This window comes from Oncorhynchus gorbuscha, linkage group LG10, assembly GCF_021184085.1.
Source record: "Oncorhynchus gorbuscha isolate QuinsamMale2020 ecotype Even-year linkage group LG10, OgorEven_v1.0, whole genome shotgun sequence".
Lineage (NCBI taxonomy): Eukaryota > Metazoa > Chordata > Actinopteri > Salmoniformes > Salmonidae > Oncorhynchus > Oncorhynchus gorbuscha.
In genome coordinates this window covers 24,632,411-24,645,288 of record NC_060182.1, presented here as the reverse complement: position 1 = coordinate 24,645,288, position 12,878 = coordinate 24,632,411, and the positions used below count along the sequence as shown (strand labels likewise).

The 12,878-nt window shown below is 44.7% G+C and overlaps 1 protein-coding gene across 4 annotated transcripts in view; it reads right to left on the bottom strand.

Annotated features, from left to right (window-relative positions):
* LOC124045737 (voltage-dependent L-type calcium channel subunit alpha-1D-like) overlaps positions 1 to 12,878 on the bottom strand; it is a 131,467-nt gene that overhangs the window by 66,352 nt on the left and 52,237 nt on the right. For all 4 annotated transcript variants that reach the window (XM_046365307.1, XM_046365306.1, XM_046365308.1 and 1 more), the window contains exons 5-8: positions 10,513 to 10,652; positions 9,334 to 9,486; positions 5,567 to 5,763; positions 778 to 881 (exon numbers count right to left, since the gene is read on the bottom strand). In XM_046365307.1, coding sequence (XP_046221263.1) covers positions 778 to 881; positions 5,567 to 5,763; positions 9,334 to 9,486; positions 10,513 to 10,652 — 594 coding nt within the window. The remainder of the gene's footprint in view (positions 1 to 777; positions 882 to 5,566; positions 5,764 to 9,333; positions 9,487 to 10,512; positions 10,653 to 12,878) is intronic.

Genomic DNA, 12,878 nt, shown 5'->3' with positions numbered 1-12,878 from the left:
ACAAAGAAAAAAGCTCAGAAACCTGTTCCCTCTATGTGTGTATCTCTGTGTGTGCACTCTCGTGCCTGTGTGTGCACTCTCGTGCGTGTGTATGTGTGTATTTCTGTGTGTGCACTCTCGTGCCTGTGTATGTGTGTATCTCTGTGTGTGCACTCTCGTGCGTTTGTATGTGTGTATCTCTGTGTGTGCACTCTCGTGCCTGTGTATGTGTGTATCTCTGTGTGTGCACTCTCGTGCCTGTGTATATCTCTGTGTGTGCACTCTCGTGCCTGTGTATGTGTGTATCTCTGTGTGTGCACTCTCGTGCCTGTGTATGTGTGTATCTCTGTGTGTGCACTCTCGTGCGTGTGTATGTGTGTATCTCTGTGTGTGCACTCTCGTGCCTGTGTATGTGTGTATCTCTGTGTGTGCACTCTCGTGCCTGTGTATGTGTGTATCTCTGTGTGTGCACTCTCGTGCCTGTGTATGTGTGTATCTCTGTGTGAGCACTCTCGTGCCTGTGTATGTGTGTATCTCTGTGTGTGCACTCTCGTGCCTGTGTATGTGTGTATCTCTGTGTGTGCATTCTCGTGCCTGTGTATGTGTGTATCTCTGTGTGTGCACTCTCGTGCGTGTGTATGTGTGTATCTCTGTGTGTGCACTCTCGTGCCTGTGTATGTGTGTATCTCTGTGTGTGCATTCTCGTGCCTGTGTATGTGTGTATCTCTGTGTGTGTATGTGTGTATCTCTGTGTGTGTATGTTCAGTATATAGGACAATGATGATTCTAATGTCTTACCCGCTTAAAACTCCCAGAACCAGGTTGAGAACGAAGAAGGAGCCGAAGATGACTAGACTGACGAAGTAAACCCAGGGCAGCTCAAAGCCCATGGCATCATTCATCTGAAACAACAAAAACAGTCACAGTTAGCTTTAGAAGACAATGGAGAAGTTCCTGGGAAAACTAGATGAGCCACCTCCAGTTGAAGGGAAGTTGACATACACTTAGGTTGGAGTCATTACATTTCAACCACTCCACAAATGTCTTGTTAACAAACTATAGTTTTGGCAAGTCGGTTAGGACATCTATTTTGTGCAAGTAATTTTTCCAACAATTGTTTACAGACAGATTATTTCACTTATAATTCACTGTATCATAATTCCAGTGGGTCAGAAGTTTACATACACTAAGTTGTGTTATTTCCTCTTTTCAGTGACTCTCTCTTTAAGACAAGTGTGTGTGAAGGATTTTACTTCACCCAAAACTGTAACACAGCTCATTTGTTGATGAAGACTATGAATCAGGTTGTGTTACAGTTGGCTGGAGCAAAATCCTGCGCCCACAGCGCAGAAAAGATTTCCCACCACTGCTATAAAGAATCTGTCTCTCAGGACACTACACACAGGAGGGTATAGATGTGTGAGCAGACCATAGATAGAGGGGAGGTCAAATATCTGCCAATCATCTCTCCATTCCTCCTCTGTGTTCAGCTCCCACTCCATCCCTTTCATGTCTGTTGAGTGGCTGCATCTTTCCTCCACTCGCATTGTCACCTTCACCCCATCCATGGCTTCATTAGCATCGCATCGCCATGGTAACTGGTACATGAACGAAAAGAAGAGAGGGCAGTACTGATAGAGCGGGAGGGAGAGTCAGTCAGAAGAGAAGAGAAAGCAAGAGAGGAAGAGGAAAGAAGAGATGGAGCAGGGGTAGGGTTCAGGGACAGGGGTATGGTTCAGGGATAGGGTTCAGGGGTAGGGTTCAGGGATAGGGTTCAGGGACAGGGGTAGGGTTCAGGAATAGGGTTCAGGGACAGGGGTATGGTTCAGGGGTAGGGTTCAGGGGTAGGGTTCAGGGGTAGGGTTCAGGGGTAGGGTTCAGGGACAGGGGTATGGTTCAGGAATAGGGTTCAGGGACAGGGGTATGGTTCAGGGGTAGGGTTCAGGGGTAGGGTTCAGGGACAGGGGTATGGTTCAGGGGTAGGGTTCAGGGGTAGGGTTCAGGGACAGGGGTATGGTTCAGGGACAGGGGTATGGTTCAGGGGTATGGTTCAGGGGTAGGGTTCAGGGACAGGGGTATGGTTCAGGGGTAGGGTTCAGGGGTAGGGTTCAGGGACAGGGGTATGGTTCAGGGGTATGGTTCAGGGGTAGGGTTCAGGGACAGGGGTATGGTTCAGGGGTAGGGTTCAGGGGTAGGGTTCAGGGGTAGGGTTCAGGGACAGAAATACGGTTCAGGGGTAGGGTTCAGGGACAGGGATATGGTTCAGGGGTAGGGTTCAGAGACAGGAATAGGAATAGGGTTCAGGGGTAGGGTTCAGGGACAGAGGTAGGGTTCAGGGGTCGGGTTCAGGGACATGAATAGGGTTCAGGGACAGCGGTAGGGTTCAGGGGCAGAGGTAGGGTTCAGGGGTAGGGTTCAGGGACAGGAATAGGCTTCAGGGACAGGGGTATGGTTCAGGAATAGGGTTCAGGGACAGAGGTAGGGTTCAGGGGTAGGGTTCAGGGACAGGAATAGGGTTCAGGGACAGGGGTATGGTTCAGGAATAGGGTTCAGGGACAGGGGTATGGTTCAGGAATAGGGTTCAGGGACAGAGGTAGGGTTCAGGGGTAGGGTTCAGGGACAGGAATAGGGTTCAGGGACAGGGGTATGGTTCAGGAATAGGGTTCAGGGACAGGGGTATGGTTCAGGGGTAGGGTTCAGGGACAGGGGTATGGTTCAGGGGTAGGGTTCAGGGGTAGGGTTCAGGGACAGGGGTATGGTTCAGGGACAGGGGTATGGTTCAGGGACAGGGGTATGGTTCAGGGGTATGGTTCAGGGGTATGGTTCAGGGGTAGGGTTCAGGGACAGGGGTATGGTTCAGGGGTAGGGTTCAGGGGTAGGGTTCAGGGACAGGGGTATGGTTCAGGGGTATGGTTCAGGGGTAGGGTTCAGGGACAGGGGTATGGTTCAGGGGTAGGGTTCAGGGGTAGGGTTCAGGGGTAGGGTTCAGGGACAGAAATACGGTTCAGGGGTAGGGTTCAGGGACAGGGATATGGTTCAGGGGTAGGGTTCAGAGACAGGAATAGGATTCAGGGGTAGGGTTCAGGGACAGAGGTAGGGTTCAGGGGTCGGGTTCAGGGACAGGAATAGGGTTCAGGGACAGGGGTAGGGTTCAGGGGCAGAGGTAGGGTTCAGGGGTAGGGTTCAGGGACAGGAATAGGCTTCAGGGACAGGGGTATGGTTCAGGAATAGGGTTCAGGGACAGAGGTAGGGTTCAGGGGTAGGGTTCAGGGACAGGAATAGGGTTCAGGGACAGGGGTATGGTTCAGGAATAGGGTTCAGGGACAGGGGTATGGTTCAGGAATAGGGTTCAGGGACAGAGGTAGGGTTCAGGGGTAGGGTTCAGGGACAGGAATAGGGTTCAGGGACAGGGGTATGGTTCAGGAATAGGGTTCAGGGACAGGGGTATGGTTCAGGGGTAGGGTTCAGGGACAGGGGTATGGTTCAGGGGTAGGGTTCAGGGGTAGGGTTCAGGGACAGGGGTATGGTTCAGGGACAGGGGTATGGTTCAGGGACAGGGGTATGGTTCAGGGGTATGGTTCAGGGGTATGGTTCAGGGGTAGGGTTCAGGGACAGGGGTATGGTTCAGGGGTAGGGTTCAGGGGTAGGGTTCAGGGACAGGGGTATGGTTCAGGGGTATGGTTCAGGGGTAGGGTTCAGGGACAGGGGTATGGTTCAGGGGTAGGGTTCAGGGGTAGGGTTCAGGGGTAGGGTTCAGGGACAGAAATACGGTTCAGGGGTAGGGTTCAGGGACAGGGATATGGTTCAGGGGTAGGGTTCAGAGACAGGAATAGGAATAGGGTTCAGGGGTAGGGTTCAGGGACAGAGGTAGGGTTCAGGGGTCGGGTTCAGGGACAGGAATAGGGTTCAGGGACAGGGGTAGGGTTCAGGGGCAGAGGTAGGGTTCAGGGGTAGGGTTCAGGGACAGGAATAGGCTTCAGGGACAGGGGTATGGTTCAGGAATAGGGTTCAGGGACAGAGGTAGGGTTCAGGGGTAGGGTTCAGGGACAGGAATAGGGTTCAGGGACAGGGGTATGGTTCAGGAATAGGGTTCAGGGACAGGGGTATGGTTCAGGAATAGGGTTCAGGGACAGAGGTAGGGTTCAGGGGTAGGGTTCAGGGACAGGAATAGGGTTCAGAGACAGGGGTATGGTTCAGGAATAGGGTTCAGGGACAGGGGTATGGTTCAGGGGTAGGGTTCAGGGACAGAGGTAGGGTTCAGGGGTAGGGTTCAGGGACAGGAATAGGGTTCAGGGACAGGGGTATGGTTCAGGAATAGGGTTCAGGGACAGGGGTATGGTTCAGGGGTAGGGTTCAGGGACAGGAATAGGGTTCAGGGACAGGGGTATGGTTCAGGGGTAGGGTTCAGGGACAGGAATAGGGTTCAGGGGTATGGTTCAGGGACAGGGGTAGGGTTCAGGGACAGAGGTAGGGTTCAGGGACAGGAATAGGGTTCAGGGTTCAGGGGTAGGGTTCAGGGACAGGGTTATGGTTCAGGGACAGGAATAGGGTTCAGAGACAGGTATGGTTCAGGGGTAGGGTTCAGGGACAGGGGTATGGTTCAGGGTTCAGGGACACAGCTAGGGTTCAGGGTTCAGGGACAGTGGTAGGGTTAAGGGATAGGGTTCTGTGACAGGGGTATGGTTCAGGGACAGCGATAGGGTTCAGGGTTCAGGGACAGCGGGAGGGTTAGGGGACAGAGTTAGGGGACAGAGAGAGAGAGAGAGAGAGAGAGAGAGAGAGAGAGAGAGAGAGAGAGAGAGAGAGAGAGAGAGAGAGAGAGAGAGAGAGAGAGAGAGAGAGAGAGAGAGAGAGAGAGACAGAGAGAGAGAGAGAGAAAGAAAGTGAGAGAACAGGTAGGCTGCTACTTTATATTCTGAATGGAGCTGATGTTTAAGTGTGTAGGACGAGTGCAGCATCAATTAGCCTAGCTACCTAGCTACATAGCGTAACTAGCTTCTCCCAACTTGATACAGTCAAGACAGGTACTACGTAATCATATTGAATGATAAATAACCTAGATATGGCAGCTATTAGTATACTATAGCATAAGCCGGCTTGGTTGATTGCTCTGTCGTCTCTCCCTCCTCCCTGTGTCACTCGCTCACATTCACAGTAGCCTAAACACTGCACAGCCCCTGCTAGAGCGTCACCTCTCTCTACCTCACACTTTATCAACTCTGGTTAATAAAGTAGCTTAAACACTTTTCTGCTGCTTCCCTCACTCGGATTTGACCTGGGTCTGGATCCGAGAAGGTCTATACAAGTCTAGTTGTTAGGTCCATTCGGGACGTGTTTCTATATTTTAAAAATGTATTCATGTATATCGGCTCCGAATGGGAAAGCCCCAGGTTCATCTTGGTTCGGGTCCAAGAAGTTGGAGACCTCTAGTCTGACATTCTATAGGTTCTATAGGTTGGATTTGATTGGAGCTCATCCAGTATTAGCGATGACGCTAAGCTAACCCTGTTGAAACCTCTGTGTTACTGTGAGTAGAGATGGCTAACTAGTTGCCAGCTGGGTGTGGTTCATGAAGCAGCAGCCTCACCCAGTAGAGAACATCAGTCCAGCCCTCCATGGTGATACACTGGAAAACAGTAAGCATGGCAAACAGGAAGTTGTCAAAGTTGGTGATGCCACCGTTGGGGCCATGCCATCCCTCTCTACACACAGTCCCATTCATCATGCACTGGCGCCCATGGCCTGACATTGCACACGGAACAGGCTCCTCCTCTGCCAGAATGCCTACAGGGATATAGAGGGGGGGGGGGGATATGGGAGAAAGAGGGAAGGAGAATAGTTATAAGTTACTAAACAGGGACAACAATAACGCACCGCATGGAATGCCAGCTTAGTAAACAACGACACAAAACATCAGAGGGCAACAAGAATATCAAATACAGTCAGAGGTGTGAAAAAACACTTGGACACAGAGAAGTGTGGCTTTTTATTCCCTTATAAAGCAAACCATTTCGTCTAGTTTAGATTACATACTCTTGTTTACAGATACACATTTCATATGTATACATGTATAGTGTACAGTACAGTGTTTAACACATTATTCTTATGGCACACTAGCACATCAGAGGCATTTTTTCTCTCTCTCTCACACACACACACACACACACAAACATAAAAACACACATACACAACCATTCTCACTGTCCCTAACTCCCTGCTGATGTTGCATGCAAAATTACATTAATAATCACACACATTACATTCATAATCACACACAATACATTCATAATCACACACATTACATTCATAATCACACACATTACATTAATAATCACAAACATTACATTAATAATCACACACATTACATTCATAATCACACACACATTACATTAATAGTCACACACAATACATTCATAATCACACACATTACATTCATAATCACACACACATTACATTAATAGTCACACACAATACATTCATAATCACATACATTACATTCATAATCACACACACATTACATTCATAATCACACACAATACATTCATAATCACACACACATTACATTCATAATCACACACACATTACATTCATAATCACATACATTACATTCATAATCACACACAATACATTCATAATCACACACACATTACACTCATAATCACACACACATTACATTCCTAATCACACACACATTCCATTCATAATCACATACATTACATTCATAATCACATACATTACATTCATAATCACACACACATTACATTCCTAATCACACACACATTACATTCATAATCACATACATTACATTCATAATCACATACATTACATTCATAATCACATACATTACATTCATAATCACATACATTACATTCATAATCACACACATTCCATTCATAATCACATACATTACATTCATAATCACATACATTACATTCATAATCACATACATTACATTCATAATCACATACATTACATTCATAATCACATACATTACATTCATAATCACACACATTCCATTCATAATCACATACATTCCATTCATAATCACATACATTACATTCATAATCACATACATTACATTCATAATCACACACACATTACATTCATAATCACACACACATTACATTCCTAATCACACACACATTACATTCATAATCACATACATTACATTCATAATCACATACATTACATTCATAATCACACACAATACATTCATAATCACACACACATTACACTCATAATCACACACACATTACATTCCTAATCACACACACATTACATTCATAATCACATACATTACATTCATAATCACATACATTACATTCATAATCACACACATTCCATTCATAATCACATACATTACATTCATAATCACATACATTCCATTCATAATCACACACATTACATTCATAATCACATACATTACATTCATAATCACACACATTACATTCATAATCACATACATTACATTCATAATCACATACATTACATTCATAATCACATACATTCCATTCATAATCACATACATTACATTCATAATCACATACATTACATTCATAATCACACACACATTACATTCCTAATCACACACACATTACATTCATAATCACATACATTACATTCATAATCACATACATTACATTCATAATCACACACATTCCATTCATAATCACATACATTACATTCATAATCACATACATTACATTCATAATCACACACACATTACATTCATAATCACACACATTACATTCATAATCACATACATTACATTCATAATCACATACATTACATTCATAATCACATACATTACATTCATAATCACACACATTCCATTCATAATCACATACATTACATTCATAATCACATACATTCCATTCATAATCACATACATTACATTCATAATCACATACATTACATTCATAATCACACACATTACATTCATAATCACATACATTACATTCATAAATTCACCCCCTGCAGTTCCACTTCATCTGCTCAACTGACATGGCTTACATCTCCTTTCATCCATAATCGCTTCTAATAGCATGATGCCGAGAAAGAGTCTGAGTCCCAGGTAAGTGCCTTTCTCAAGGGCAAACATCAGCATAGAGCCCCGGATTACAGCTAGCAGAGATCTGGGTCTACCCTGCCCTGAACTGCCCTGTATTGCTGCTTCTAAACTACCACAGGGATGTAAACAAGCAAGTAACAAAGAGAAGGAGCAATACATACACACATGTTGTCCATCAACTCCCCTATAAAACCAGATTATTGAAACAATGTCATCTAGCTTTCATATACATGTTTCATATAGATCCCCCTGATTGACTGGAAGTAATATTCATTGTATATTTATTCATATTCAGGGACTGAGTGCTAGAATAAGGGTCATGATTGTCAGCAGATTAAATATTGAATCAAAGCCGATTCCAACTAGTGAGTGACTGAAGTCTTAGGGTTTGCACAGACAGATGATTTATATCAGTCACAAAAGGATTGAGCCTAGTGTTTTTCTACAGTATTGGTTATCAGTAATGCAGTGTTTAGAGTCACGAGGTAGACGGCAAACAGGATGCCATTGGTTTCAATGAGAGAACGACGTGGATGCCGCTGGGGGCTGGCGGTGAAGGCCTTCAGCCACCACGGTAGACAGGATGCCATTGGTTTCAATGAGAGAACGACGTGGATGCCGCTGGGGGCTGGCGGTGAAGGCCTTCAGCCACCACGGTAGACAGGATGCCATTGGTTTCAATGAGAGAACGACGTGGATGCCGCTGGGGGCTGGCGGTGAAGGCCTTCAGCCACCACGGTAGACAGGATGCCATTGGTTTCAATGAGAGAACGACGTGGATGCCGCTGGTGGTGAAGGCCTTCAGCCACCACGGTAGACAGGATGCCATTGGTTTCAATGAGAGAAGGACGTAGATGCCGCTGGGGGCTGGCGGTGAAGGCCTTCAGCCACCACGGTAGACAGGATGCATTGGTTTCAATGAGAGAAGGACCTCGATGCCGCTGAGGGCTGGCGGTGAAGGCCTTCAGCCACCACGGTAGACAGGACTTGCCGCCAGAGTTAAAATATTGAAACTTTTGCCGTCTGCCAGAGCATTGTTTACTGAAATCACTATAGCAACACACACCATTGTGCAGGCTTGCTTTTTGCGTCACCATCTTCCTTGCTGTCTTGTCCCGCTTTTCCGACTGGTACAACCTTTTTTTGCCTCCATCATCTAAATGCAGCATAACTTTTGTCTGTCTTTTTATGTAGAGCTGACATGCATCAACATATGGAAAGAGTTTAACTTGTGACAGACAGAGGAGGACTGAGATGGACAGATTACGCACGCAGGTCCTTACCGGTGCCCACCAGGTAGCAAGTGGCGTGCATTTTGCCGATGAAGAGTTCCAGGCCGATGATGGCATAGATGATGATGACGAAGAGGACTAGCAGAGCGATGTGGAGCAGAGGAACCATGGCTTTAATGATGGCGTTCAACACTACCTGTAAACCTGACAGAGACAGAGAGAGAGGGCTCAGACACACACACACACACACACACACACACACACACACACACACACACACACACACACACACACACACACACACACACACACACACACACACACACACACACACACACACACACACACACACACACACACACACACACAAACACAGTATAACGAGCCTATTGTATAACGAGCCTATTGATGTTTATGCATATGGATTTCAGACTGTACACGGGTATCAATGAAAACTTCATATTGAACTAGAGACATATGAAGATTTTAATTCCAAAATGCTATATATTTATTTTCAGAAATGCAGGTAAATGAGCTTTTACTGCTGAAAGAAATGATGAAAGAGAGAGTGAAAAAACACACCATTCTAATTATGTAACGGGGTTAATCAATGACATGTATTTGTTTTAAGTCTATCACTTGATGGTTTCATTTCAGAGAGACAAATAACCATGTTTTTCCCAAAATGCTATATATCCACCTCACTCACAGTGACATAAGTAGTACTGCTTGGTTTTACACAGTCAAATGTAACAAATAACTACATTTTAATAAAGCAATGTACAAATGATACAATTGTGACATCAATATATATTTTATGTTTTAATTATAATTAAATACATTAATATGAGATCTCTATGTAAAACATTTGACATGTTAGTTATTTAGCAGAAGCTCTTATTCAGAGTGATTTTGAGTAAGTACATTCATCTTAATATAGCTAACAATTATTACAATCAAATATTCCATTCTAGCTAAACAATGGATATATAGCATTTTGTCCGCCCAAAAGACATTTTCATACACATCTAAAATCTATGAATGAATTATCTGAGAATAGTAATATTTTACACACACATGAATGTACCCATAAGCAATATTTTCAAAAGATGAAAAAACACAAATGTGAAAAATTGGTGTTTGGCATTTTGGAAATAAACTCTTCATATGGTATAAACATGGTAACATATCTCCATAGTGAAGACAGGTTCTGGCACAATGGCGACTCACTGGGTACTCCTGAGACAAGACGGAGGGGGCGGAGCACACGGAATGCTCGGAGGGCCTTGACGTCAAAGCCTCCTGGTTTACCCCCCTGAGCCCCCGCATCACCCTCTTTGGTTATCACCTCCAGAACTACACTGAACAACCTGTGGGGGAGGAGAGAGGGGAAAGAGAGATAAAAGAGAGACAGAGAGAGAGAGAGAGAGAGAGAGAGAGAGAGAGAGAGAGAGAGAGAGAGAGAGAGAGAGAGAGAGAGAGAGAGAGAGAGAGAGGGAGGGAGAGAGAGAGAGAGAGAGAGAGAGAGAGAGAGAGAGAGATAAAGAGAGAGAGGGAGAGAGAGGGAGGGAGAGAGAGAGAGAGAGATAAAGAGAGAGAGGGAGGGAGAGAGAGAGAGAGAGAGAGAGAGAGAGAGAGAGAGAGAGAGAGAGAGAGAGAGAGAGAGAGAGAGAGAGAGAGAGAGAGAGAGAGAGAGAGAGAGAGAGAGAGAGAGAGAGAGAGAGAGAGAGAGAGAGAGAGAGAGAGAGAGAGAGAGAGAGAGAGAGAGAGAGAGAGAGAGAGAGAGAGAGAGAGAGAGAGAGAGAGAGAGAGAGAGAGAGAGAGAGAGAGAGAGAGAGAGAGAGAGAGAGAGAGAGAGAGAGAGAGAGAGAGATAAAGAGAGAGATAAAGAGAGAGAGGGAGAGAGAGGGAGAGAGAGAGGGAGAGAGAGAGAGAGAGAGAGAGAGAGAGAGAGAGAGAGAGAGAGAGAGAGAGAGAGTTGAGAGAGAGATAAAGAGAGGGGCGAGAGCGAGAGACAGCGTGAGAGAAAGAGAGAGAGAGAAAGAGAGAGGGAGAGAGAGAGATAAAGATAGGGGGCGAGAGCGAGAGCGAGAGAGAGAGAGAAAGAGAGAAAGAGAGAGAGAGAGAGAGAGAGAGAGAGAGAGAAAGAGATAGAGAGAAAGAGAGAGAGAGAAAGAGAGAGAGAGAGAAATAAAGAGAGAGAGAAATAAAGAGAGAGAGAGAGAGGGCGAGAGAGAGAGAGAGAGATAAAGAGAGATAAAGAGAGAGAGAGTTAAAGAGAGACAGAGAGAGAAATATCACAAAGGTCAGACACACAGGGATATTGATGACATCATTGTAACATACAGCTCTGAGTCATAGGGCTTTCTGAGAATCAGGTGACAGAGCTTTGATTTATCTTAATGGTATTTTCTGGGCCATCTACTGTAGTGTGTTTTATTGTCACACACACCAAACAGGTGCAGTGAAACGTGTTGTTTAATCCCCCTTTATCTCTCTATGTTTACATTCAGTGTTTCACACCTCGTCCTCAGTTTACACTGGAGCTCCACGGGGAAGCTGTGCAGGATATAAACGTCACCCTGACCACCACACAAGGTCTCTGTGTGTGTGTGTGTGTGTGTGTGTGTGTGTGTGTGTGTTGTTTCCCTGATTAACACAACCTAGAGTCTGTCTGCCAACACACCCCTCAATATAATTATATATTTCTGTCAATAATGAGTGTAGGAAAATATAATTCAAATGATATCAACTACCATTACAGAAAGCCACTGAAAGAAAAATTGGACAACCTACTCATTCAAGGGTTTTTCTTTATTTTTACTATTTTCTACATTGTGGAATAATAGTGAAGACATCAAAACTATGAAATAACACACATGGAATCATGTAGTAACCAAAAAAGTGTTAACCAAATTAAAATATATTTTATATTTGAGATTCTTTAAAGTAGCCACCCTTTGCCTTGATGACAGCTTTGTACACTTTTGGCATTCTCTCAACCAGCTTCATGAGGTAGTCACCTGGAATGCATTTCAATTAATAGCTGTGCCTTGTAAAAAGTACATTTATTTCCTTCTTAATGCGTTTGAGTCAATCAGTTATGTTGTGACAAGGTAGGGGTGGTATACAGAAGATAGCCCTATTTGGTAAAAGACCAAGTCCATATTATGGCAAAAACAGCTCAAATAAGCAAATAGAAATGACAGTCCATCATTACTTTAAGAAATGAAGGTCAGTCAATGCAGAAAATGTAACGAAATATGAAAGTTTCTTCAAGTGCAGTCGCAAAAACCATCAAGCACTATGATGAAACTGGCTCTCATGAGGACCGTCACAGGAAAGTAAGACCCAGAGTTACCTCTGCTGCAGAGGATAGGTTCTTTAGAGCTGCCAGCCTCAGAAAATGCTTCACAGAATACAAATAACAGACACATCTCAACATCAACTGTTCAGAGGAGACTGAATCAGTCCTTCATGGTCGAATGATTCAAAGAAACCACTACTAAAGGACACCAATAAGAAGAAGCGAGTGTGTGACTTGCTCCTGACCCGAACCCAAATCCTAAAACCTTGTGACAGACAACAGGATCTCA